The 27,389-nt window shown below is 39.3% G+C and overlaps 2 protein-coding genes across 3 annotated transcripts; both read right to left on the minus strand.

Annotated features, from left to right (window-relative positions):
• Nucleotides 1–147: 147 nt before the first annotated feature.
• Nucleotides 148–19,211, minus strand: sonb (SON DNA and RNA binding protein b). Its single transcript, XM_073866290.1, is given in 13 exon segments — nt 148–734; nt 1,986–2,101; nt 2,413–2,478; nt 2,558–2,705; nt 4,823–4,939; nt 9,052–9,167; nt 9,248–9,461; nt 10,665–10,799; nt 10,880–11,289; nt 11,292–12,820; nt 13,164–13,335; nt 16,546–16,628; nt 19,052–19,211. Coding segments are annotated over 13 exon segments (3,348 nt in total). The 5' UTR covers nt 19,135–19,211; the 3' UTR covers nt 148–575.
• A 2,127-nt stretch (nt 19,212–21,338) lies between these two features.
• LOC129445115 (uncharacterized) lies at nt 21,339–24,913 on the minus strand. Of its 2 annotated transcripts, none has more exons than XM_073866292.1 (11): nt 24,652–24,913; nt 24,334–24,498; nt 23,958–24,080; nt 23,736–23,876; nt 23,279–23,476; nt 22,670–22,792; nt 22,435–22,575; nt 22,196–22,284; nt 21,988–22,122; nt 21,801–21,906; nt 21,339–21,582 (listed from the first exon to the last, which is right to left on the minus strand). In XM_073866292.1, exons 1-11 carry the CDS (start codon nt 24,896–24,898, stop codon nt 21,509–21,511), a joined length of 1,542 nt encoding a protein of 513 aa, XP_073722393.1. In that variant the 5' UTR covers nt 24,899–24,913; the 3' UTR covers nt 21,339–21,508. The 2 variants fall into 2 exon arrangements, with proteins under 2 accessions (XP_073722393.1, XP_055062219.2); XM_055206244.2 differs by having other exon boundaries at nt 21,340–21,582; nt 23,279–23,479.
• Nucleotides 24,914–27,389: the final 2,476 nt, after the last annotated feature.

A 27,389-nucleotide genomic window follows, 5' to 3' on the forward strand; every position in this document is an offset into this window, starting at 1 on the left:
ATTTGTCATGTGGCTGAGTACTTTACACATTATTTTATTTAATAACTAAGATGTATATTGCCCACACACACAGAGTTAAATCAATTAATAGTTTTAGATATTTAGATATTTAGAAATATTGTAAATGATCAATCACTAAACAGATCGTTATTTTCGTAGACTTTCCATTTATTCAGTTTCAGCACAAAACCCCAAAACAAAACACATGCCTTCCTAACTAGATGTCATGGGCTTCAGCTGGTCTGACTGTAAACAAAATGATTTAAAGGATGAAATGATCACCAATAATAAATTAAAACATCTACAATAACAGACACAACAGAAACTAAAAACATCCACAGTTTTAAAACAGTTCAGTCGAACATCAAAAGATATCAGACATCTCTGGAATCCAAACATTTTCTCATTACTGATGTGCATGCTCATCTCATCTGGCATGCAAAGGCCATCACAGTTAGCTGATACCAGGGGAGGGTTTGAAAACCCCAAAGACATGATTGATCAAGCTTATATCATCAGCACAAGAAATGAAATCTCTGATTTCAGTCTATTCAAGTTTGTGTTGTGTTCTGTCATCAGATGTTAGTAGCAGCAGTAAACACAGGTCCGGTATGAACGCCTTCACCTGCGACCTCTCCCATAGCCTGAAGGGCGACAGTGGCAGCCATGGCCTTGGCGTGTTTTTTATTGGGACTGGCAGTCTGTGGCTGATAATCATTCCCATTAACCACCACCTGTGCACAGACACAGAAAAACACTTCTTATTTCACAACACACATACATCAATGACTCGGATGCATAAGACGATTGGCTGCACTGCTAGACGTATGCAGCACCGCACCGCGTTAGGCGAAGCGGGTGCGCCGCGTTAGGCGAAGGGGGTGCGCCGCGTTAGGCGAAGCGGGTGCGCCGCGTTAGGCGAAGCGGGTGCGCCGCGTTAGGCGAAGCGGGTGCGCCGCGTTAGGCGAAGCGGGTGCGCTGCGTTAGGCGAAGCGAGTGCGCTGCGTTAGGCAGAGCGGGGTTGCTGCGTTAGGCGGAGTGGGTGCGCTGCGTTAGGCGGAGCGGGTGCGCTCCGTTAGGCGAAGTGGACTGCGCTGCATTAAGGGCTCATTATAGTTGTGCGTAGGTCCTACGGCGTAGCCGCCAGAGATTACGTTCCGCGTCTGTTTTCATTTACACTTTTGCATCGTCGTCGGTGTGCAAACCGCTGCGTTAGGCGTGCGGGTGCCCAGCGTTAGGCGGAGCGGACTGCACTGCGTTAAGGGCTCGTTATAGTTGTGCATAGGTCCTACGGCGTAGCCACAACAGATTACGTTCCGTGTCTATTTTCATTTACACTTTTTCATCGTCGTCGGTGTGCAAACCGCTGCGTTAGGGGGTGCGGGTGCACTACGTTAGGTTAAGGGCTCGTTATAGTTGTGCGTAGGTCCTACGGCGTAGCCGCGACGGGTTACGTTCCGCGTCTGTTTTCATTTATACTTGCGACGTCGTCGGTGTGCAAACACACGCACAGACCGCTGGTAGGGAGTATCCACGCGTGTAACCACAGTAGCAGCGCGACCGTCAAAGCAGCAGCAGCTTGGCAAGTTTAACCCACAAGAAAGAAGAAACAGCAACTTTTTGTGAATGGATTGAGAAGACCAGAAATCATGGAAGAAAATAAACAGACTTTTGTTGCATATTGAGTTAAATCTACTTTGCTAATCTTTGTATTCACCATCGCAAACGTAAATACCCATGCCGCAGTGTTTTTACATCACAGGAGGGGTTCTGGTGGACCATCACAGCGTTTGCGGTCAGGCTACGGATAACCTACAGCGTAGCTACAGCGTCGAGCTTACGCATGACTATAAATCGGGATATAGGCAAAGCGGCTGCGCTGCATTAGACGAAGCGGTTGGATAGGACAAACCTATCGAATCTGCTGAAGTGCAGGTTTCAGAAACAGATGTGTTTTTCCAATGAGATCCAATCTGAGCACAAACCTTGAAGAGGAAGTTCTTGCGGTGGTCAGGTCCGCTGTGATGCACCATGACAAACTCTGGCTGTGGCCACTTCTTCTTATTACACATCTCCATTAAAGCAGACACTGGATGTTTTCCTGCAGGCATTTGTGTCAGAACAGTCAGGGTGTTATTCATTGTGATGGGTAGCTTGATATGATTTCCTAATGTGGGACACTCTTATCAAGCCCAAACAACATCTTTTCTCTCTGATTTTACATCACAGCAGATGCACCAAGGCCACTTAGGAACATTTGGTTAGGGTTAAAATTTTGAACTGAGCATTCACTACAGGCAAGGTTAATGTTTATAACTAGGGGTTAGGAATGAAGTTTGCTGTTATGAGGTGCCGATCCCCAACATCCAGTAGCACGTATTTGAGTACATTGGTATGTTTTGGAGGACTCACCTAGATGATCCTTCATCACAACAAGGTTACCAGATTTCTGGGTTTTTTCCCCTTCGGCAACAAGACCTGCATGAATAGGAAAGCAGGGCTTGAAATTCAAGTGCTACAAAGCCCAAGCAATGACTTCTGCAAGGATTGTTCTTACCTTTACGGTCTGTTTTAAAGTCAATGATGATGGGCTCCACCGTGCCTTCCCTGTGCTTCCCCAAACCCTCACCGGAACGCCATCCCATCTTTCTCATAAGAAACTCGCCCATCCCACCCGAGACAGGTGCTGCCCGCAGGAATTGATCCTGAATGCAGCCGAACAGACAGAAGCACAGAGAGAGAAAGAGGAGGAAGCAAACGGAGAGAAACGGGAAACTCGTGAGAGATTCGTTTATTGTCGAAATGGTCACGACACTTCAAATCACGTCACTTCAACTGGAGCTGCATATCAAGTACGGACAAGTCTTGTCATCTACTAGATTTTATAACTTAGCAGCCTTCAGAATTTTCCTGAACAGTTTAAAGGTAAAGTCTTTTCTATTCTCACCTAAAGCAGTCTAAAGGACTAAACTAGAATAATCAATTTTACATTTGTAGGTAAGACATGAGTACTTTAAGGTGCAGCCCTTCAATGGGCCGATACCATCCTGAACAGAACTCAGGTCCTGAGCCGGTTCAGTTGAAACACACAGGAGCATATAATAGAAATCATCAGTTCACACAAATCCACATGAATTGAAGGAAGGGTGCTGGATGACGTACGTACCTAGGCCCTCATCATCGGCCCCCGAGCATCTGACGTGAATAGAAGGGGCCTGACTGTGACCATGGCAACAAGGCAGCTACAAGGACTGACCCTGCAACAAGTTTCCATACAGAGGGGTGAGAGTTCACAGGTCAGACTGTGAGCCCCCACCCCTCTTCCATCTGTGACCCAACCCCATACACCCCACCAGCTCCACGGGCACAGAAACAAGCTTGAGCTTTGGAACCTTGTAGCCACTGGCAATGGATGCCAAAACCCACTGAATCTTTTCTGATCCCAATGGAAGCAAAAATTGTTTTGAATTAGGTCAAATATTTGTTGGAAAGTTCACCTGGTATTCATCACATAATATCATTTTTGGACAGAAAACTGGGACTTACTTGGTCACCTTTAAGTGCATCATCAAGCAAGTCACCCTATATAGAATTTGAATAATTTGGGACCCACACCTCGAGTCAAGACTGAGCTCCATCATTATCCCACATTTGAGGTCTTTTAGCTTGGAAATGCTGCATAAAAAGACCCTGCTGTTTTTTGGGTATTTTGCTACTATTTATAGGGTGGGAATACACAGTGGTTAGCATCCAAAGCCTTTAGGACAATACGTTTCTTAATACGAAACATAAGTGTGCATGTCTGGTTTGAAGGTTTCTAAGCTGTGTACATTGTGCATAAAAGAGGATTTTGAAGCACTAAGTCATGAGAGGCCATGTGTTACATTGATTTTACTGCAGTGCCTAAAATCCCCCTAAGCAATGTTCGACATATAATTACATTTATTACCAACTTTAAAAGAGTAAAACAGCTTGTTAGCCTAACTGAAAGCTTTTTATAGTTGCCAAACTGTGCATGAACATGGCACATTAATACAGAATTGAAATATGTAGTAACATTGTGCTTTGAAAGTGGCTCATCCAATCAGATTTGAGAGTCGAAATTGTACATTGGGACCTTTTCAATCTGCCTGATGAGGTCAGAGGACTTACTTCACACGCTCCTCCATGTCACCCTCTCATAAGACACTTTATTGATGAGAATTGTGAGGTGCCCATCCAGAAAAGCATCTGCTATAACAGAATTTCAAATAGAAAACATCTGTGTGACATGCACAAATGGTGTACCCGCTCAAATCATCCTGCCAATCAGACACAACATCAAATATTTGCACTTTAAATGAAAAGACGAGAAGCTTTTATCCTTTAGCTGTGATAGACAGGTATGACGTCAGTAAACACCAAGCAAAAGGTTTCCGTGGAAACCCTGACGTCATCCTCATGGACCGATCAATACTTATTACGTAAAAGCTGCGACCTTTAGGTGACGACTGACTGGATGGATCCTTCGATTGTGAAGCGGGTACGCCAATTGACAACGCACAGATGTAAAATCTTATATCCTTTATTAAACTTTATAAATATATAGAGATGTGATGGCTGTTTGTGTCTGAGAGCAAGATGGTGTCATTTCAGGAACCTTTGGGCTGGTTAGTGTAGTTCATATACATTTAAATTTAGGAAGTCATAAAGACGAATAATCCTATGCAAGCTTGTGTGATCTAAGAAAAGATTGTCTAAGAGTTATTTAAACACACAATGCCCATTAGGCACAATACACATCCATCATTGTAAGATTGGTGGCACTGTCTCATGGCTTTACCTTCTTAATCCAAGCCTGTGGACCGCTGTTAGACAGCTCTTCGGATGAGAGAACTGTAGCACCTGTCGAGCCTGTGAAGAGACCTGGAATAGTGTTGGACTGGGCCCATGCATCCACCTGGAAAAGTCATGAGCCGAATGTGAGCGATAAATGCACGCTTGTGCATATTAAAAACATGTTACTGTAAGACAGGTTTGCATGACACCAGACACTGTGGATTTAAATTACTTGAAATGCAGCACAAATGTTTTATAAACATTGTATAGCAATTTGGAGTTTGACATCCCCTTGTCATCCCCAAGCTTTATGGTAGGGATTCTCCTTGAACTACCATTCAGGTTTGCTACATTGGTATTGGATTTTGCTGGACTAACATAATTTTTCATCAAATAAGGCTGCTAGGATAACTGCCAGAAACCTCTTACAAGACAGGAAGGATGACCTCGGTACCAAAATCAAAAGAAGAGGACATCTCTGTTGGTCTACAGCATGTCTCCTCATCACCAAATCCCTTATACTTTCATCCTAAAGCCTAAGCAACACCTTAAGAAACAGCATGCCATCTACTGGCATGGTTCATAAGTTGATGAAAAAATTCTTATATCAAAATAATTGTAAAACTGAATCCAACAATCAAAATAAAACACTTACTAATAAAAACATTTAATTTGTTTAATCTGCATGTCATGTGACCATTACACAACACCACAATACATCAAAAAAACTAAAACTAAAATTAACAAATATGTTTTATGCATTGGCGGCCGGTTACTTCTTTTCGAGGGCGCACTATGTGAAGCTCATCAAAACATGTATTTAGCCCATCATGTGTGTGGCTCGTCATGTCAAAACATGTGTTCGGTGCGTCATGCGAACCCATGTGCATCACAAGTCATGTCAAAATAAGTGCCTGCTGCTGACGCTTCGAATGGGTTTATGATAAAAGAGAAGCTCACGTTTGCCAAATACTAGCCTAATCTCATCAGAGTTTAGTGTAAAATTTGTATTTTGTGAACGTGAGCGTCACTTTTATCATAGGCGCGTGTGCAGCAGGCAAGTATTTTAAAGTATGATGCACATAGGTTCACATGATGCAATGAACACACACCCTGACATGACGAGCAACACAAGACACCCCGAACACATATTTTGAATTTGCACCCCTCGGAAGAGAAGTCACTAGCAGCCCCTGGCTTTATTTAACAAACAAAAAAATTACCAGATGAAGGTCCAATAACAGGTAATAATAACAATAATTATGTAAAATACTACCAATAAAGCTTTAAAATGAATGAAAAAAAATTTACACATGCAAATGTGCCATTAAATTATTGAAAATTTACTTAAAATCTAAGGGGGTATTTCAAGTAAATATTTTAGGTCAAGGGGGTTCGGCTGACAAAAAAGATGGAAAACCCCTCTAGTTGCAAAAACAAAGGACACATCTTTAAATTCTTTCACCCACAAAATGGACACAAAACCATCACCTATTGACTTCATACTTAGAGACGCAAGCATTCTTAAAAGGGATTTCACATAAAAATTAACATTTTGTCATCATTTACTCAACATGAGAGTAAGTAAATGATTAAAGAAGTTACATTTTTGGGTGAACTATCCCTTTAATTACATCTGTGTGATATGCAACTGTTCACACCATCACGGTTATTAACATATTAATAAAAGCATGCATGATAGAGTAACATTTTGCTCTCTCTCCTCGAGAGACTGTAATAATAACACCACAAGATTATCGCTCTGAACCTCTCCTGGCCAGGAGATTGTGAGCGGCCATCATTTTGGATCTCCCGTCGAGAGAGACAATAAAAGAAATGCCAAGTTCTGAGTTTCTGGCCGGCCTGTGTGTCTATAACAGATCACACCACATTATGAATCACCAGTCCAGAAAGGCAATAACCGACATCTGCAACAAGGTGAAGCAAATGGACCTTCATCTGTGTGGTCTAGATCGTTAAGGATCTTCTGCACCGTCTACAGGGCCACATCTGTGTTCCAGATTGCTCATCGGTGCTCCAAGAGATCAGCGTCCCACAGCGCTTCGTGTTCAAAGCTGATCAGAATCCAACGGCAGCACATCAAAGCCTGACCAGTGGAAGACATCGCCAGCATCGGACTGCTCACTCGACCGCATGGAACGTAAATATCACTAACCAAACCTCTTTTCAGAGACCTTGGCATTAGTGAATTTTCAGTGTCTGTTAACTTTAGTTGCTTTTAATATTGCAAAACTGAATTTCAAATGTTAAGTAAATAATTTGTCCTATGAAAAATAAGGTCTTCACCTTATAAGAAAACATTCGGCCATAAATTCACCCAAGTCACCTCTATTTTCTATTCTTTGCACTTTAGTCTCACATCTTAACTATACTTTAGTTTTTTAGCATCATTTAGTTGTGTCATTGTTGATCTTTTGTTAATAAATTCTACTTTATTTTACGACTGTGTTGATAAAGTTAAAGGCTTTACAAGTTAGCTAGAATCTCACTAATTCCAAATTAGATGACAAACTCCCTCCACTGGACACATTTTCTTACTTGTTAAATGATCCATTTGGAGACACTAAAGGTCTTTACGGGTCCACTTAAATCTGAAAACCTGAGGTCCAACCTGAGCATCTTCGGGTCTAAAGGTTTCATGTTTGCCTCGGACATGGGTCGGGTATAATATTGAAATCCTTGGGTAATTTCAAATAAATGCGTTTTTGCAGAACGGACAGAGACGAGCTGAACTCTCTCGAGTGTGTGCATCGACCACTTTTCAAACCCCCCCCCCCCCCCCCGAGACGACCTGAACTCTCTCGACTGTGTGCATGGAGTTCTTTTCCAACCCCCCGAGACGACCTGATCGATCGCGAGTGGGTGCAGCGAGTCCTTTTCCAACCCCCCCAAGATGACCTAAACTTTTCGAGTGTGTGCATCGAGTCCTTTTCCAACCCCCCAAGATGACCTGAACTCTCTCAAGTGTGTGCATCGAGTCCTTTTCCAACCCCCCCAAGATGACCTGAACTCTCTCAAGTGTGTGCATCGAGTCCTTTTCCAACCCCACCCAGATGACCTGAACTCTCTCGAGTGTGTGCATCGAGTCCTTTTCCAACCCCCCAAGATGACCTGAACTCTCTCAAGTGTGTGCATCGAGTCCTTTTCCAACCCCCCCCAGATGACCTGACCTAGCTCGAGTGTGTGCATCGAGTCCTTTTCCAACCCTTCCGAGACGACCTGAACTCTCTCGAGTGTGTGCATCGAGTCCTTTTCCAACCCCCCGAGACGACCTGAACTCTCTCGAGTGTGCGCATCGAGTCCTTTTCCAATCCCCCCGAGACGACCTGAACTATCTCTAGTGTGTGCATCGAGCCCTTTTCCAACCCCCCGAGACGACCTGAACTCTCTCGAGTGTGTGCATCGAGCCCTTTCCCAATCCCCCCGAGATGACCTGAACTCTCTCGAGTGTGTGCATCGAGTCCTTTTCCAACCCCCCAAGATGACCTGAACTCTCTCGAGTGTGTGCATCGAGTCCTTTTCCAACCCCCCAAGATGACCTGAACTCTCTCGAGTGTGTGCATCGAGTCCTTTTCCAACCCCCCCAAGACGACCTGAACTCTCTCGAGTGTGTGCATCGAGTCCTTTTCTAACCCCCCAAGATGACCTGAACTCTCTCGAGTGTGTGCATCGAGTCCTTTTCCAACCCCCCAAGACGACCTGAACTCTCTCGAGTGTGTGCATCGAGTCCTTTTCTAACCCCCATCCCCCTGTTTGCCAATAGGGCTTGTGAAATCCTCGTTGTCAGATAACAAATTAAAATAAATGGAGCAGTGGGAAAAATAGAAGCGAGGCCAAGTGGTTTCTTTCTGTCTGACTGGTGCGTGCAGGGATCCATTTACATTAGAGTTAGGTTAAAAAAAATTGCCACTTGTTCAGGATGGACTCTGGTCTAATTTCTCAGATATCTCAGGTCGGGTCTGTCTTTAAAAAAAAGACTCATGCACGTCAGGTAAAAAGGGATTCGGGTCATTTTTGGTCGGGTGCATTTTTTGGACCCGAGAAGACCTCTAACTCACACCATCTAGTGTCTTGTGTATGGCATACTTCAAAGTTTGTGCCCGTGTGAAGATCACTACACCCTGGATTAGCAATTTTAGCAACTCTGTTTCAGAGAAGATACAGCCGTAAAAGTTCAATTTCACTCAAAACTAAAATTAATTTTATACATACTTGCTCCTGAGCCCGGCTGAGCATACACATGGCGTTGATGTCGAAAGGGTTCTCTGCCAGTCTCTTCTGGGCCACAGCGCGCTCACTGACAGCCAACGTGATGTCCACTGGCTGAAGTTACGAAACAATAAAGTTTAAGTTCATGAAGCTAAATTTACATTAATCTTGTATCAAAAACATCAAAGCCTTGCCTGAGAAGGTGCTTCAGGAAAGACACTGTCATTGCTTTTGCTGGGTTCCTCAGTCACAGCAGATCCTGAGGCAGGCGGCTTTTCTGTTTTCTTTTCGACTGGCACCCATTCCCCATAGGCACCATCAGCCTCCTTCTTCCTGTGCTGTGACCCTGAAGACACCGGGAACTCCTTAGCAAACACAGCTTCAGTTCGGACGCCTGGCTTTAGTGAGGTATTCTGAGAGGAGCAGGACACAAGGATATAAACAGTTACTTAACTAGATATTGAGCATTATTATTTGTTAATGCAAATGTTACAAAGGTTAGTATACTAATAAAATACTTCTGCATAGATTCTACATCAGGGATCTTCAACTACACTTCTTCGAGGGCCAGATTTTAAAATTGTAAATATGATGCGAGCCAAACTTTTACCTTTTAGAAATGTTTTACTTTTAACTATTATGTTATAACTTATGTTGATTTTGTTACTTTTTGTTATAGGTCATATATTAAAAAACATGCATTTTCAAAAAAGATGCACACATCTTGTATCCAGTATTTTGCCTTTTTATTACTGAAAACTCATATTTTCTTTTTTAATATTTTAAAAACAATTGTAGTTTAATATAGCAAGAGACAAATGTTAATAGATCAACTATGAACATTGCACAAAAAAGTGCAAGTGTAAATAATCAACACGTGTATTTTTGTACATCTTTTGTTCATAATAACCGTTTAACTTTCATAAATTGTTATATTTCAAGTTTGCACAACATGTAGCAAGTCTTCTCCTAATGACTAAAATTGCACTACATGTTTTCTTTTTGTAATATTTTAAAGATATATAGGCTAAACCGTCTTTCCGTTGTACACTACATTCGGATGTGACTTTCGGAGTTTGCCCCCTAGTGGCAGTCGTAATGAAAATTTTAGTTTAATGGTAAATCTGGGCAGCATGGGAGATAAAAGGATTCAACTGATAGTGATAAAGTTAAACAAAAAAAGATTAATAAATTGGATTGGAACACACTGAAATACATCACTCCGATGCGGAGTAGTCGCACATTTTCTTATGCATCCAAAGCTCAAATTGGATCCAATAATTACGCACACACAGATGGTTGGCACCCCACGCAGCCACTTTCCGACTCTCCTTTTCGGTTTATCGACCGTCATTTGTTTTTTTTGTACAGTGAAAAAGTAAAAGTAACCATGTTGACAAAGATGACCGGCAGGCTGGATAAAGATGCCTGGAGGGCTGCATTTGACTAGCCCTGTTCTACATCGACACATGGGTAGATTTTGGAGAGGTGCGCTAACATGCAGGAATCAGGGTTATCTATGTTTTATTTTTAAGATCTGGCTTACCCTGTTCATGAACAATAGTTAAGGTTTAAAAAAATGTATAGTAAAAGCGGCATTAGGAATTGAAACTTACACCAAGACTGAAAGCAATGCCCTTAGTCTCCTTAAGGGACGATGCCCCAAACGCCTGCTCATCATCTTCATCATCTGACACATGTGGTTTTGCAATGGCCATCTCCTCCTTGCTCTCAACGATCTTCTTGCATCTCTGAATGATGGGACAAAAAGTTAACCCAGGTTAAGCAGGTGAAAAGCTAACAGAACTCTAAAAAGAAAGTTAATCCACACCTCTGTTAGCTCTTTGATGCTGAAGCTGTTAGCCTGTTTTGTTACTTTCCTTTTGGCCTCCTCAATACTGGCTAGGTGTTGACTATTAGGTGCTGATGACGCAGGTGGCTTGTTGACGATTGTGGGTAATGGAGCCATGTGTGACAGTGAAGCCAGAGCACCAAAACTGGACAGAGCAGCACTCATAGTGGCCGCAGTCATGCTAGCCATAGCAGCGTTCATAGTCATGAGACTCCCAGACAACGGTAAGGACAAAGATGAAGAGTTTGGACCTGACAAGGGTAGTTGGAGGATAGTTTTGGGTCTGAGGCTCTCAGGAATGGGCACCCCCGCCTTGGTACACATAGCCGCAGCGTTAGCTTTAGCTATTTCCAACAACTGTTCCTTATCTGTGGATGAGAAAGAGAGTATGAATACTAGAATAAGAAAACGTCTATGACAGTATTAAAAAGCAAAGTTAGGAATGAAAGGTGTCTTGTGGTATCGAGCTCTGTCAGACGTGGAGGCGTCTTGCTGGTGCTACGGCGATTTCTGGACGTCGATCTCTTCTTCCGGAGAATGAGAACGGGAGAACGGCTTGGTTCCCGTCTCCATCTGTCCCTTTGATTTAAAGTTCGACTCCCGAAACCTCTTCTCCAGCCCGAGCCGGATCCAGACCTCCTCCTCGAGCGAGAGCGCGACTTCCGCCTTGATTTAGATCGTTTGCTTCTGTCTGGAGTTCTTGATCTCCTGCGTCGGCCTGATGATCGAGACCTTGACCTTTTCCTTTTTGGTGACCTCGATTTAGACCGTTTGTGCTTTGCTTTGGACTTTTTCTTTCTTTCTGAGGGTGATCTGGACTTGGACTTCTTGTCCTCGTGCCGTGAAGATGACTTTGATCTAGATCTCGCAGCTAATTTGGATTTTGTTGATCTTTGTTGACTGGGAGACTTGGATGGTGACTTTGAATCTCTCTCTGTAGCGGTCTGTAACTCTGGTGTGGTGTCTTTCACGTCAGGGTTGATGCTATACTCTGAATCTTTACATGCACCTGTTGAGGGTTCTGCAGATACATTGAGCACTTCAAAAGGCACCTCAGGTGTAATGCACGTCTGAGAAGATTGGCACTCTGGCACATCCCTACTTTGTACTAAAAAGGGAACCGGTCGCCAAGATCCTTTGACAACAACCGTATTAAGATCAGAATTTAAGCCATCCGTGACAGTCTCAGGCAACTTGGTGTCCAAGTTTACATCCACTGATGGACTTTTTCCATTCTCTGTTGTTTCTTCTGTTTGCACTTCAGAATTTTCAACAGTTTGAACGTTCTCATTCTCAACTGGTTCAGTTTCCTTTAAAACAGACTTAGATTTTGATCTGGATCGCGATTTTGAACATTTAGCCTTACTCCTGGATTGAGACCTAGACTTTGATGCAGATCTTCTGTTCTTCCTTGATCTTGATCTGCTTCGTCTAGAGCGCGACCTGGAGCTTCTTCTGACCGAACGGGACCGGGATCGTTTTTTACGTTTCTCAGAAGGCGATCTACTTTTCTCTCTTCGCTGACGAGGCCTCTTTCTAGGACTATTTCTAGATTTGGAAGTTGACTTTGATCGCCGATGTCGTTTAGAAGATCTGGATCTTGATCTGTGTCTTGACTTGGGTGATCTTGATCTGGTTCGCTTTTCATCTTTTTTAGATGACATACTGGAGCTTCTTTTCTTTTCCTTGGCATTGTTGTGAATGGAGATCTCTATCATGGGAATAATGTCAGGTAACGGAGATGTACCCAGACCAGGTTTACTGTTGAGCTCTGATTTCGAGGTCTTAGCATTTTCACTGGAAGGTTTTGACTCCGATTCTGACGCAGATGCAGAAGAGCTTTCGGACCTCGAGCGAGACCGCTTCACTTTGTCAGCATCTCTGTATTTCTTTTTTTTCTTTCTTTTCTTTTTCTTCCCACTAAAAACCAAACATAAACATACAAATAAGCACTGTTAACTAAACAAAAGTAAGAACATATTTGTAATGCAACATATTTATTCAATACATTTTGATGCAAGCATAGAAAGTCAGGAATAATATGCACCAGTGAATTTCTTGCATTAAGAAACATAAGTGCATATTAAAAAAACTATGATACATTTTAATTTTATGCTGATTTTAAGATGGAAGGCATTTAACCTATAAACTCTTTATGCTGCTTAAAGCATAAACGAATTACAAGTTTTAGTTTATAAGTACAAAAAATTATCCTTTCAACAAACGAACACAACTTCTGTTATATACAAAGACTGTGTCATACCCATCTTGAATCTCTCTGTCGGACTGTGTCTCTGTGCTGCTGTCTTTTCCTTCCTTGCGTTTTTTCTTCTTCTTTTTACTTTTATGTTTTTTGTGCTTCTTGTTTTTCCTGTGCTTGGTGCTGTTATCCTCTATACCGTGATCATCCACCGGGTCAATGAGCATGATATTATCTGCAGTGAAGAGAATGACAGAAATAATATGAATGGTTTCTGTATGCTTTACAGGTCAGTTTTGCTCACTCTTTGATCATTTTGTATGTCAAGTATGTGATATGCATAGTGGTGCACGATATATCGGCCGCCGATATAATATCGGCCGATATGGTCATTTTTTTTACACATCGGCATCGGTCCGATGTCAAAATAGGGCCGATGTGAACAGGCCGATAATCATTCCTGTGTATTTGACGTGTGTGTGTAGGAGACGTGAGTGTGGGGGCGAGTACGTTTGTTTTTGCACAAGGGCATAAGTTACACATGTGCTGAAGCAGGTTCTGTCGTTTGCCTGGTCGTTCTTCAAAGTGTCTGAAGAAGATCCTCCCTATGCTGTGTGACAGGGGTGTCCAATACGTCGATCGCGATCGCAAAGGCAATGCCGGTAGATTGCACATAAATTAACTGTGTATCCTTATGCTGCTCAATGCCTCCAAGAGTAATTGTGACACACGTAACTTAAGTCTTGAGTTGCTGTGCCTTTCTTCTCAAATGTGTTTTTATAAATCTTATGCCTGCCCGCCAGAGCATGTGAGCGGTGCGGTAATATTTCCATCAGAGCGCATTTCCGAAATGTCCGCTCTGCTCGCTCAATACCCTCAGCACCGCTCGCTCATCCCAGAATGCCCTTTGGTAATTTGCTAGTTCGAGAATAGCTACTTTAATCTACTTTAACTGATCAACACAAATACAAAGCGCCATAATATAGGCTAACTGATTGCTTACCAGCATTAAAACCATTTAAAATAAGAATCTTTATAGTTCTCCCGTCCGTGGATGAGAAAGCTTCAGCCAAAAACGCATTTAATATTAACTGACTGAACACTGGACTCTTCCCTGGACATTTAGATATTATTTTTTTCATCAACAGCATGCGTGGAACATTATAAACATTGATGAGAATCTGCCGACTCGACTGATTCAGCACGTCCTCTATTTTACAGAGAGTTCGCTTAATTAACGGCTTTTCATTCGGTCCGTGTGAGCTAAACATTTTTGTGCTATAATTTGCTCTCGCGGCTATATTTCAAAATATTTTTGACCAAGTAACACTCGGGATAAAATGTAAGTTGTTTTAGATAGCATTTAAGCTTCTGAAATGATGACAAATCAGTCTGACTAAAATGATATATCCAGATGAATTTAGCCAAAATAATGATTTATTCGTTTTCATACTATATAGATACACGTTAATTTATCTACCAATATACTATTGAAAATGCCATAAATAAATACTCATGGCCTTCTGTATTGCATTCGTTTTGTACATTTACAGGTTCATAAATACTGTCTAATTTTAATTTCTTTAAGACACAGCTGTGTTCTGTATTTACTGATGCACTGTAAATTTGCACTTTAAAAACCTTCTTGTTAAGAAATTGTTCTTCAATTTATTTTAGTTTTTTCAAATAATATATTTATATAACAGAATAGTTTGTTAATCTTTCTCATAAGGGGAACGAATTATTATAATATTTCGTAATTACTTATTACATTTATTATTACTTAAAATTAGTAAAACATGTGAATGTCGTGGAAACAATTTGTTAATTTTAATTATATCCGGAGCTCCGTATCAGTTAAACTATAATAGCCAACACACAACTGTACATAACTGCGATTTATCAGCTAATACTTTAATTTGGCTTACTTAAAAAAATTATATCGGAGCGGGATCTGAGCGGGAATTGGTTTATTTGCGAGCGTGAGCGGAAAGTTAACGGAGCGCTTGCTTGGGCGGTGAGCGACTGAGTGGAGCGCTTTAACAGTAGAACGGAATATTTAGCGGAGCGTCACACCGCTCTGCTTCACTCACATGCTCTGAGTGACAGCCCTAAATCCAATGTAGAGATATATGCAGTATAGTCCACGCATTTAAAGTGTTTTTAGCATGTAGAACTTGTCGGCTAAAAGTCTGGACACCACTGTCTTAGAGTAATTGTGAAACACAAAGTCTTTTTGAGTTGCTGTGCTTTTCTTCTCAAATGTGTTTTTATAAATCTTATGCCTGCCCGCTGCAGTGTAAACTTCCGAAATTAACCAGGATGCAATCGCATTCTTTCCTTCATGCAGCTGATGCACGCGCCCGGTGTGTGTACGCGCGGCGCGCCCGAGCGAACGAGGGAGGAAGAGAGAGAGAGAGAGAGAGAGAGAGAGCTGCAGCATTGTGCTGATTTATATGCTTCTGATACTATTGTCATTTTCTTTCTAGTTTGTTTTACTAAACCGTGTCTCTGCTATTTTATACAGTACATGAACTCCAGGATTTTTTTCAACTTCTCAAAAAAATAGAGTAATGGTGACAGCCCTAAATCTAATGTAGAGATATATGCAGTATAGTCCACGCATTTAAAGTGTTTTTTAGCATGTAGATCTTGTCGGCTTTATCATTTTAAAAGTAGATCACCACACAAAAAAGTCCGGACACCCCTGCTGCTGTGTGCAATGAGAGTGAGGGCCGGGTGATACGAGGGGGAGTTCGGGACAAATTGTTCAACACAACCAATTTGATCACCCACTTTTAAAAAATAAGCATCCCGAAGCTTACAAAGAATAAGCTTACATATCAATCAGCTAATTGATGACATTTTGCACATGGGTAAAGGTGCACAATCAGTCATTTCTGGGAATAAATTACAAAAGTACATTTTTTTTTTGGAAAATAGCTCTTTATTTGATTATCATTAAAATGTGTTTTTATACAGAGATATCGGCATCGGCAAATATCGGTATCGGCCATAACAGACAAGGGTCATATCGGTTATCGGCATCGGCCAAAATTTTCACATCGGTGCATCACTAGATATGCACTATGCAGTTTGTAATCAAGAGCACATGCATAAATGTCTCTTATTTATCATTCATATTTGTGACACTACGACACAATTGAAAACACAAAGTAGTACACATAGGTGTGTTGTCTCCGGACAGGGCTTATTCTAGTCCCAGACTAAAATGCTACCTTAGTTTAAAAAACACCTTGTGCTGCTGACACATCTTAACTTAATATCAGTGCCATTGTTTTGTCTCATGATGCACACCTGTATTGTTTATTGTAAGGTATGTTTGTAAAAACTACATAAATGTCCTAACATAACTGAGGCCTAGTCCTGGATGAATCTAAACCCTGTCCGGGAAACCGCCCTATAGAGAGTACTGAGGGCTAACCTGTTGTTATGTTCATTTGTCCTGTTTCAAGTCCATCCTGTTTAGATTCTGTGACAGGTTTAGATTGAGGCTCTTCTGTACGACTGAACAAAACACTTGATTAATTACAGATTGCAGATAAATGTTATTTTTCACATATTTGGGTTGTATGATCAAGTATTTGTCATTTACAATGTTCTAGAGGTGCATAACAATTAATTGTAAAAGTGTGTGTGTGCTGTGTATAATAATTATTTATATTTTTAAGAAATATTTACATTGTACATTGTATATACATTTCTATATAATTTATAAATATATTTTTTTTCTTAAAAATATACATGCATGCATTTTTATTTATATATACATATTTATTATACACAGTAGGGATGGGCATTCGATTACATTTTTTTAGTCGATTGTCGGGAGAATTAACGATCGACTATCGATTAATCATTAATATTTTTATAATAAAAATGTATTATTTAACTTCAATAATTCATAAATGTTGAATACAAAAATACAGCGTGTTTTCCTCCATGAGACCTTTATTACAAGATCAACTTGTGGCAAACAGTTAAACTACATTTAGTTAGACAAACTGAACATATATGCGCTTGAATATGAACCTGCAGCTGCGAGCTGCAATCTTAAACAGAGACCTCATTTGTTCCAAAAAATCATGACCTCATCATGATTATTTTTTTTAAATCAAAACGGAAGGTAACAGATAACGGAGTATGGTTTCAAATTTTGTACCCTGGTGGTAAAATGTTGAATTGCTGCCACACAGTGAAATTCATTTAACTGCTTCAAGACACACGCTACGCTAGGCAACGCAACCTGCATTAGATAAAAAAAGTATTTGATTAATCAATAACAAATTAACGTAATCGACTAAATTCTTAACGATCAATTATCGATCGTCGATTAATCATGCCCATCCCTAATACACAGTACACACACATGATGTAAACAAAAACTTTTATTCTCCAATTCATCATTATGAAGCACTAAACTAAACATAATATTCCTATTAAATCTGATAAACATCAAGAAAACGTTGAAATAGACTAATATAATAGACTAATATATTTCACCAAAACCTGTATTATAGAGGTAGATGATCAGAATGCTTTTGTCATTCTTTAAATTGCCTAAAAATGAATCACAGTGACAGTCTATGTTTCAATAACTGGTCATCATTTTAAATACAATTTTTGCAGTTCATTGAAACAGTCCTGCTAAATGTTACAAAAAAATATAAAACAATATTCTCAATTGAAAAGTCAATAAAAGCAGCAGGTATTTAAATTAAGCAACATTTGGAAAGTGTTGTCTAAAATAGTTTTATATGATGTATACTATAGTAAATAACTACAAAGGAGGGTAAGGGCCAAGCTAAAATAAAAAAAAATAAAACCATCTGGAGATTAAAGTCATTATAATGCGAGATTTAACACTAGTAGTTTTTAGAGAAAAAGTCAAAATAAATAAAATTACGAGATTAAAACCGTAATATTTCGATAATAAAGTTGTGAAGTTTTGGGAATTTTTTTATATTTATATTATATTTTGAGAATAATGATATATTTTTACATGAATGTGTTTGGAGTGATGTGAATTACATATTACAAAATAAAAACAAGTTAATGTAAAATATGACATTATTCTCAAAATATAAAGACTTTTTCTCATTATATTGACTTATCTCACATTATAATGACTTTAATCTTGAGATGTTTTAATTTTTTATTTTAGCTTGGCCCTAATCCTCCTTTGTAGGGCAACACTTTACAGCACTTGTGCCAATACAAAATATTTGATGTCAACTAGCAAACATCTGTGCCATTTTTTGTTACTGTGTAAACAAACCCCAAAGATTTTTTAAATAAAAATATATATAAAATAATCACAAATCAATAAATGATATTTTCTCTGTAGTGCAGGACTGCACATTTTCATTCTCGTAGACTGAAGCTGTCCACAGATTCCACATATTTCACATTTTTTTACTTTAAGTTACATCTTTACTTACCCTACAGAAAATAATACCACGGTTCTACCATGTTTTTGGGACATGACAGCATGGCAATACCTTAATATTATTTTAAGAACCACCACATTGCAGCACTATGTAAATACAATGATGTATACGTAATAGTAATCATTATCAGTATACGAAATATGAAGTACTGATAAATGTAAGTTAAGTTATGTAACGTTAGTTGAACTACAGCAGCAATGTTTCTGCCTAGCAACGTACGCATGACAAAACAAGTGCGTGATCAAAAAGGAAAAAAACTTTATTCAGCCAAACCACTGGCGTAAACGTCATGAACAAATGTCTCAAATGTATTTAAAGAGTGTATTTTGTTGTGGTAAATGTTACATCAGTACAGACTATACAACATTGACAGGAACCGCTAATGTTTGGCTAGCTGGCTAAAACATAGCAACATGTTTCTAAACGACCTCGCGCGCGGTTTTACGTCATCTAAAAGGGATAAACGATCACACAAATTACCTGTTATCTTCAGATTCATCTGCAATTTCTTTAATCTTATTCATAACAAAATCCCTGAAAATCTGCTCAATGTTGGTCGCCATCACAGTAGGTCCGTTGTTGTGTACGCCAGTATCCCATAATGCTTTGCAGTTACCCTTCACATACAGCGAATGAGAGTGTTACGACAACCGGTTACGACGAGCTCTCCAAAAGACACAAGTGGTTTTGATCGGAAAGTGTTTCTTTACCCTTTTCACTTTTAATAAATGCAATAAAATATTGTAATCGTCTCTGCAACTAAACGAAGAGCATTAGGTGATCAATTGTGAAATTGTTTATTCAGGTTTCTAGAATAATGGAAAATGCAGTTTGCTAATGAAGCTTGTCTGATCCTCAAACGACTAAATGAGTATTTTAATTCTGTACCTAATTAACAATACGCAAATTTCCCACATTGCACTTCTAACAAAAAAAATAAAAATGAAAAAGATAATTTTTCCATTTAGTTGACACGCCCCCAACTCGACTCCGCCCCTAAATAAAGTCCCGCGTTTTCTGCTGCTAAATTCGACTTTATCTTATTATCTAACTAACTTCATCCGCATTGATTTACCTGGTTGATATTCTCTGTTCTAGTTCATTTTTTTCTGGATTATTCAGGTTTAATTAATTGATAATAATTAGTTACTAATTATTTAATAACTTTAGTTGCTGTGGTAACCCTTACCTACATGAACCCTGATAAAGTACCAGTGTGTTAAATGTGGACTCTAGTTTTTACAACAGTTAAGCATATTAACCCTTAAACAGGCAAGAGTGGAAAACGATGAGCAAAAAATCATTTCATGACATTTTTTGTATCATCTGGACTTATGTAATAGATATTCATTGGAATTTTTAAAATATTTGATATATTCAGGATTTTATGAGTTGTATCTCCCGGGATACATTGCCCTATTAAGGTATAAAAAAGGATTAAGTCATCAAAATTTATTTTTTATTTTCAGCAAAAAATATGTGATTCTGACTTCCTCTCTTGCTCTAAAACATGCCATATATATTTTTTCATCCATTTTAAACTGTGTAAACAACAGGTTTACTAGTAACATTGCATGTAAATAACACAACTAAATGTAAGTAGGCCTAACTAAGAATGAGCAGTTTTTAAATGTCTTCATTGGCTTCGTTGGTGCTTTTTCTACTCCATCTGCAAAAAATATATTTTTTTTAGATAATACTAGTTTGGTAAATTATTTAAGAATTGATTAATTTTGCATACTACCTGACCTACCCCTCAATGTAGACTATATGGGTCTATATGTGTTTCAATCAGAGGCCTCTTATTGGCTGCAATTTAGAGGAATGCATGCCTGGTATGAGGAAAATTACCTAAATTTCTTGGTTCTAATACACCACTGGACTGTCACAAAAAATTTCATCTTCATCACTTTTCTCAAAATCTGAAGAATTCATTGGTATTGGCTCTATAACTCATATTCCCTATCATTCCTTATACCATAAAATTAGCTGTTGTGAAGCCGCGAAAGAAAATATCCCGTTAAAATGCTAAGATGCAGTCATCTAAATATACGAATATCAGTTTAACCTGCAAATTTGATAATTTATTACATTTTTTCAACTCAAAATACAAAGATAGGCCATATTGTGGTTAATCCCTTTTTTATACCCTAATCAGGCAATGTATCTCAGGGGATACGTATATTTCAAAATGTGCTAAATAACAATATAAACAACATATAACCAAATTTTCTTCTTCAGCACCTTAAGACAATGCTCACAATTAATATTAGCAGTATTAATATTTTTTTTTAAAGAAGAAAAGTAAGATTAATATTCATTTTCTTACCACAAAATCTGACTGTCCTGCAAAACCGGTGGCCATGTTGGATTTAGGTCGGGCTGACCAATCAATAAAATAAACTTGAAGCAAATAATGTTACCCACATATTCAAGACAGACCAAGGTTTGATAACTGATGGATTGGTTGAAAAATCTTTTTTATGCCCCAAACAAGACACTGAAGAGAGTGTATCCCGTGGTGCACATTGCCTGTTTAAGGGTTAAGCATAAAATATATGCATAATATTATATTTTATCTATTTATTTAATTCTACTTTGTTACTTAAAATAAATTACGACACAGTGAAGGCTATTTTATAATTGATTGAAATGACTTTGGTGTCTGGAAACATTTAGAAAAATCTTTATGATAACAGTTGTGTTGTTAAGTGAAATGTATGATAACATCCAGTAATAAAACCATTTGAAACTTATTAGTAGATTTTGCAATGCTTTTATTTTGTATAAAGTGCTCCTTTTGGAGAGCAGTCCATTTACCAATAAACCTTATCAAACTATAGTTCAATAGAAGTTCCATTATCATTAATGACAATACAAATGTATTGTTTAAATCAAAGAAAAGCTTATAATGATCATTAGTGTATCATGAGGTCTTCATGCTGTCATTGGATAAGAACAGATAAATGCTCTCTGTTGACCACAGTCAACCTCTGTCCACCAGCTCTCATCTGAAATAAATGGTTAAAAAAAGAGAAATTAAAATATTAAAGTAAAAAAAAAAACATTCCTTGCCTTGGCCTTTAATTCTGTTTAAGAGCTGAAGGTTCAAATGTGTTAAGAATGATGACTCAAAGTGAGTTGCATAACCTGATAAAGTCTTATACTGTATCTCAGCTGCTAACGTAATGGTTATTATTAAGAAAAAGTGAAGTACGATAAATTTTACCAAATCTGAACATCTCAAGGCAGGACATCGTGTGTTTCTGGGGGTGATTCGGCATCCAATCACTGTATCCCCAGGAGGTACCATCTATCCATTGGAACTTGTTTTTCTGTTGTGGTCAGGAATACATATTTAATGTATTTAATTATTTTTATTATTACTTATTTATTATGTATGCTCTTTCTCTCACCTTCTGAATCCCTCCAAGCCATGTCAAAACTGGAGTTTTCTTTGCTTTGGCCACCATCGTCACAAGCTGTTTATGGACATGTGCGTTTGCCACTGAAGCCAGATGACCTTCTGGAGACAGTTTTTTACAGGAAGCCTAAAAAAACATTTGATACGCTCAAAGTATTTAACGACTATTCATAAGCCTTATAGATTTTTGACAAGGTTACCTCAGCTTCGTTGAATGTCTGTGGAGTTGGATTAAAATGGTAGCACCTTCCTTGAATCATCTCACCCTGGCAGACAGCTACAGGCATTTCTGTCAAACACAGAGCCATACTGTAGCTTTATTTTGAAATCAGTTTTAAGACTCATACATATTTGTTATTTTTCTAAGGAAGTTCTTGACAATGTGACTTTAGCCTTGGATTGTTCAAGTCCATCAAGATGTTTCTGGAAGGTTCAGTACCATGATGATGTATCTCAGGAGAGACTTCTCTCTGTTCATGTTTCTCTCCAGCAGCGCTGAACTGCGATCTCAAGATGTCACGCATTCTCAGTATCTTCAGGACTTGTGGCCTGTACTCGGTGCCCTGTCTGAACTCATCCACTGAAAGGAAACAGCACAAACACAGGTAATAAAAATAGTTTTTTAATGTTTAAAGATAAGCTGTAACATTTGTGAGATGTTTTGAAGCTTTCACATGGTGCTGTGCTCCTCTGCATCTCTGTTAGTGGATACATCCTCTGTCCAGTTACAGGATCCACCAGAGTGAGTTGAGATTTCTGAGTTCCCTGTCTGATCTCATACGGCGAAGGATTATAGTCTGTGAGCCAAAAAAACTCCATGGATCCTACTGTAATTGCTAACCACTTTTTAAATATATCTTACACCCGTTGTCTTATCTTAGCTATCTTTCAGACTGGCAAAGTTGGTGTGTCCACTTGAATAGATGGCCCACAACCCTTTTAAACCAGCAAACACACCAGTCTGGCCAGTCTAAATGACCAGCTAACCACTACATATAGGGGCGGTTTCCCGGACCAGGATTAGCTTAATCCAGGACTAGGCCTTAGTTTAATTATGAAATATAACTAGTTTTAACAAACATGCCTTACTAAAAACGTTGCCTGTGTGCGTTTTGAGGTAAAACAAAGGGCACTGATGTATTTTAAGATATGTCAGTGCAAGTTGTTTTCAGTTTGGAGAGATCTTTAAAGTGTTTAAGTCTAGGACTAGTCTAATCCCTGTCCGGGAAACCGCCCCATAGTCTGGTTTAAACGGTTTTATTTCAGCAGGGTTTCAGACTTACATCCAGCGACTCTTCTGTTCATCTCTCCAACCTCCTCCTTCAGCATGCCAGTGTTCAGGTCCATCAGGAATCGTCTAGATGGTTCTGTTCCCTGCCTACGTTCCTCCACAGGAACTGGTTTGTGGTCCACCTCATGTCCAGAAGACTGCTGTCTTTCCTTTCCCTCATGCACAGAACCAGCCATCACTTCCCATCTGTCTGCTAATAAGAAACACAATTAAGACATATCCAAGCTTGCAACCACAGGTGTTTACCCTAAAAGTTGATGAGTTAATGACTTAAAATTGGATATATCAGCAATATTGGCAATATCAGCAGATGTCCCCAATTTCATCGGACAAAAGTCTCTGATATTTGATCATGACATAGCCTGTTGCATTACTATCCGTTTTGTTTCTGTGTTTTATAAGTTAACTTGTGTTCAAGTACATCAAGATGTTTCTGGAAGGTTCAGTACCATGATGATGTATCTCAGGAGAGACTTCTCTCTGTTCATGTTTCTCTCCAGCAGCGCTGTACTGCGATCTTAAGATATCACGCATTCTCAGTATCTTCAGGACTTGTGGCCTGTACTCGGTGCCCTGTCTAAACTCATCCACTGAAAAGAAACATCACAAAAATAGTTTTTTAATGTTTAAAGATAAGCTGTAACATTTGTGAGATGTTTTGAAGCTTTCACATGGTGCTGTGCTCCTCTGCATCTCTGTTAGTGGATACATCCTCTGTCCAGTCACAGGATCCACCAGAGTGAGTTGAGATTTCTGAGTTCCCTGTCTGATCTCATACGGCGAAGGATTATAGTCTGTGAAACAAAAACACTCAATTAAAGATACACAAAATATCCATGGGTCCTTCTGTAATTGCTAACCAGTTGTCTCATCTTAACTGGTTTGGACTTGTCTTCAGTTGGTCTCTCAGGCTGGCCAGGATGGTGTTTCCCCTCGACTAGATGGCTCAAAACCCACCAAGCACACCAGTCTGGCCAGTCTAAATGACCAGCTAACTACTATAGTCTGGTTTAAGTGGTTTTACTTTAACAGGGTTTTCAGACTTACAGCCGGCGACTCTTCTGTTCATCTCTCCCACCTCCTCCTTCAGCATGCCAGTGTTCAGGTCCATCAGGAATCGTCTAGATGGTTCTGTTCCCTGCCTACGTTCCTCCACAGGAACTAATTCATGGTTTTGTTCATGATCTGGACCAGAAACCACTTCCCATTTAGCTGAGAATGAAGATCATAGAAGTGTAAACAGACCAGCTGTCAGGTTTACATTAAAACCTGACATTCCCTTTAGGAAAGACCAGCATTTAACATCTCCAATGTGGTCAGTCACATAAACATCTTTTTATTCAAATATTTCAGGATGATACTTACAGCCTACTGCTTTATTGTCCATCTCATTTCTCTTTTCTTTGAGTTGACCAGCATTCAGGTCCATCAAGATGTTTCTGGAAGGTTCAATACCGTGATGATGTATCTCAGGAGAGACTTCTCTCTGTTCATGTTTCTCTCCAGCAGCGCTGAACTGCGATCTCAAGATGTCACGCATTCTCAGTATCTTCAGGACTTGTGGTCTGTACTCGGTGCCCTGTCTGTACTCATCCAATGTTGAAAATAACATAGAGTCACGTACTGTATGCCTAATGTGCAGGTATTATAGAGAGTTCTTAAAGGATCAGTTACCCAAATTCTGTCATCATTTATGGTGATTTTTCCAACAGGGTTATAAGCCATATTTCTGTGTTTGCTGAGAATCTCTTGTATTTTATTAGTGACTCGTTATTTACTGGTATTTTATTCACTTGTGAAATCATCTTTGGTGTTCAACAGGTGAAAGACCTCAGTCTAGAGGTCTTCATGGGTCCCGACCAAAAATGACCCGGATTCTCTTTTTACCCAAACCCAACGTGCAAATATTTTTTTTAAAGAAAGGCCCGACCCGACCCAAGACAAACACAACACCCCAGTCTGACCCAACCAAGTGTTCAAGGAAAAGGACTCGATGCACACACGTTAGATAGTTGGGGTTTTCTTGGGTCTGTTTAGCAAAAATAAATTTATTTTGATACTATGCCGCTAATATTATACCCGACCCATGTCTGAGGCACACGTGAAATTTTTAGACTCGGACACACTTAGGTCTCGGGACGGACCTTGGGTTTACAGATATAAGTGGGCACATGAAGACCTCTACCTCAGTCATCTCTTCTAGTTTCAGAGATCTCAATATTGTCCTCATTTTCAAGTCTGCTGTGAAAATTCCCACATTTCTCATATGTTTTTTTCTGAAACAAACTCCACCTTAATCTTATAGCTCATGTGTTTCTTTAACAGATGTTTAATAAAGGTACATGTGTGCACCTGTTGTATCTGGAATGATTAAACTGCTATGAAAGCTATGAAATTTGACTGATCTTAAACATCAAACAGGATGATTTTCTAAACCCGTAGTGAATTGGAGTTTAGTTGACGTATTATTATTATTTTTTGGCTTATAACATTTGAGCTGGTATAAGAAGATAATTATTTTCCTCTTGATTATGTGGGTTTGACAAGTTCAATTTCCACATGACCGGCTATATGCTTTTAAATTATATTTGGGTCAGTGAATCTTCAGAGCACAACCCACAGATGTTTTAATAAATTTTCCAAGACTTAGGACTTACATGGTGCTGTGCTCCTCTGCATCTCTGTTAGTGGATACATCCTCTGTCCAGTCACAGGATCCACCAGAGTCATATGAGATTTCTGAGTTCCCTGTCTGATCTCATACGCTGATGGATTATAGTCTGTGAGACATAAACACTCAATTAAAGATAAACAAAATCTTCCCTGATGACTGTTATAGTTGTAAATAATTCATCACACTTACAGCCGGCGACTCTTCTGTTCATTTCTCCAACCTCCTCCTTCAGCATGCCAGTGTTCAGGTCCATCAGGAAGCGTCTGGATGGTTCTGTTCCCTGCCTACGTTCCTCCACAGGAACCGAGTTGTGGTTCTCCTCAGTGTTCATCTTCATCAGTTTTGAATGATGTGAAGGTTCCCTGCTCTTCCACTGGACTGTGTCTTCCTTCAGTTCGTCTTGGACCAGTTGTGGGCCTTTAATTTTCCATTCACTCTTTCGGAGTCGATGGACATCTTGCAGTGGTCTTGCATGGATACCTGCACACACATCCAACAATTCAAACAGCCACTTGTCCCCACAAATTATTTTATATTTTTGCATTAGCTATATAACAGTATTAATGACCGTATGTTGGTGGCTGTAAAATGTCTTGTACAGTAGACGTATGTGCTGATGTGACCTGTGCTGGCAAAATGAGTTGGAATGTGCACGGTCTAGTTTTGAGCAACAGGCGAAAAAGTATAAATATAGATTTTGGTCAAAATTGAGGTTTTTATAAGCCTCGTCTAGCGATCCCAATGCTCTAAATAGTCATATAGCTATCTTAATTTCTACGTTTTCTGAGAGATGTACTGTCCTAAATGCAAAGATGCCTACACAGATGCGTCTCCATCCACATGTGTGACATTTTGGTTTTAAAACATGCAGGAATTAGAAAATAAAGTGCAGGACAGGACTTGCTTGATGTTAATATAGTTATTAAGAGAGATAAAGTTCGGGACCTGATTGATGTTAAAAGATTTATTAAGAGTGACAAGACTTGAAAACTATTTTCCTCGCGCTGACAGATCTGAAGTATGCACACAGATAATACTGATAAATAGACATCTACACAGCTTTACAGTTTTAGAAATATCTGTTTTGACAGTTTCAAAAATAATCTGTTATCTCTTAAGTTAATGTTTGGTTAATTGTTGGGAAACATGTCTGATGTGTAAGATTATATTAGATCGCATTACAGTAGATCTTAAAGCTGTCTGTCTCAATGTCAATCAACCTATATTTTTCCTATAGATATTGTTTTTGACTTTGTGTGCTAAATCTATTAGTTTTACAGTGATTTTAAGGTATGTATGCACTGATTTTGCTTTTGAACCCTCTTTAACTTGATTTTTCTCAAACTGACTTTGCTGACTCTGTCAACTTCAAACACAAGTAGCTCTGTAATTGTTTTTGTCAGATTCAATCAAATCATACATCGTTTGA

Source organism: Misgurnus anguillicaudatus, chromosome 3 (genome assembly GCF_027580225.2).
Source record: "Misgurnus anguillicaudatus chromosome 3, ASM2758022v2, whole genome shotgun sequence".
NCBI classification, from domain to species: domain Eukaryota; kingdom Metazoa; phylum Chordata; class Actinopteri; order Cypriniformes; family Cobitidae; genus Misgurnus; species Misgurnus anguillicaudatus.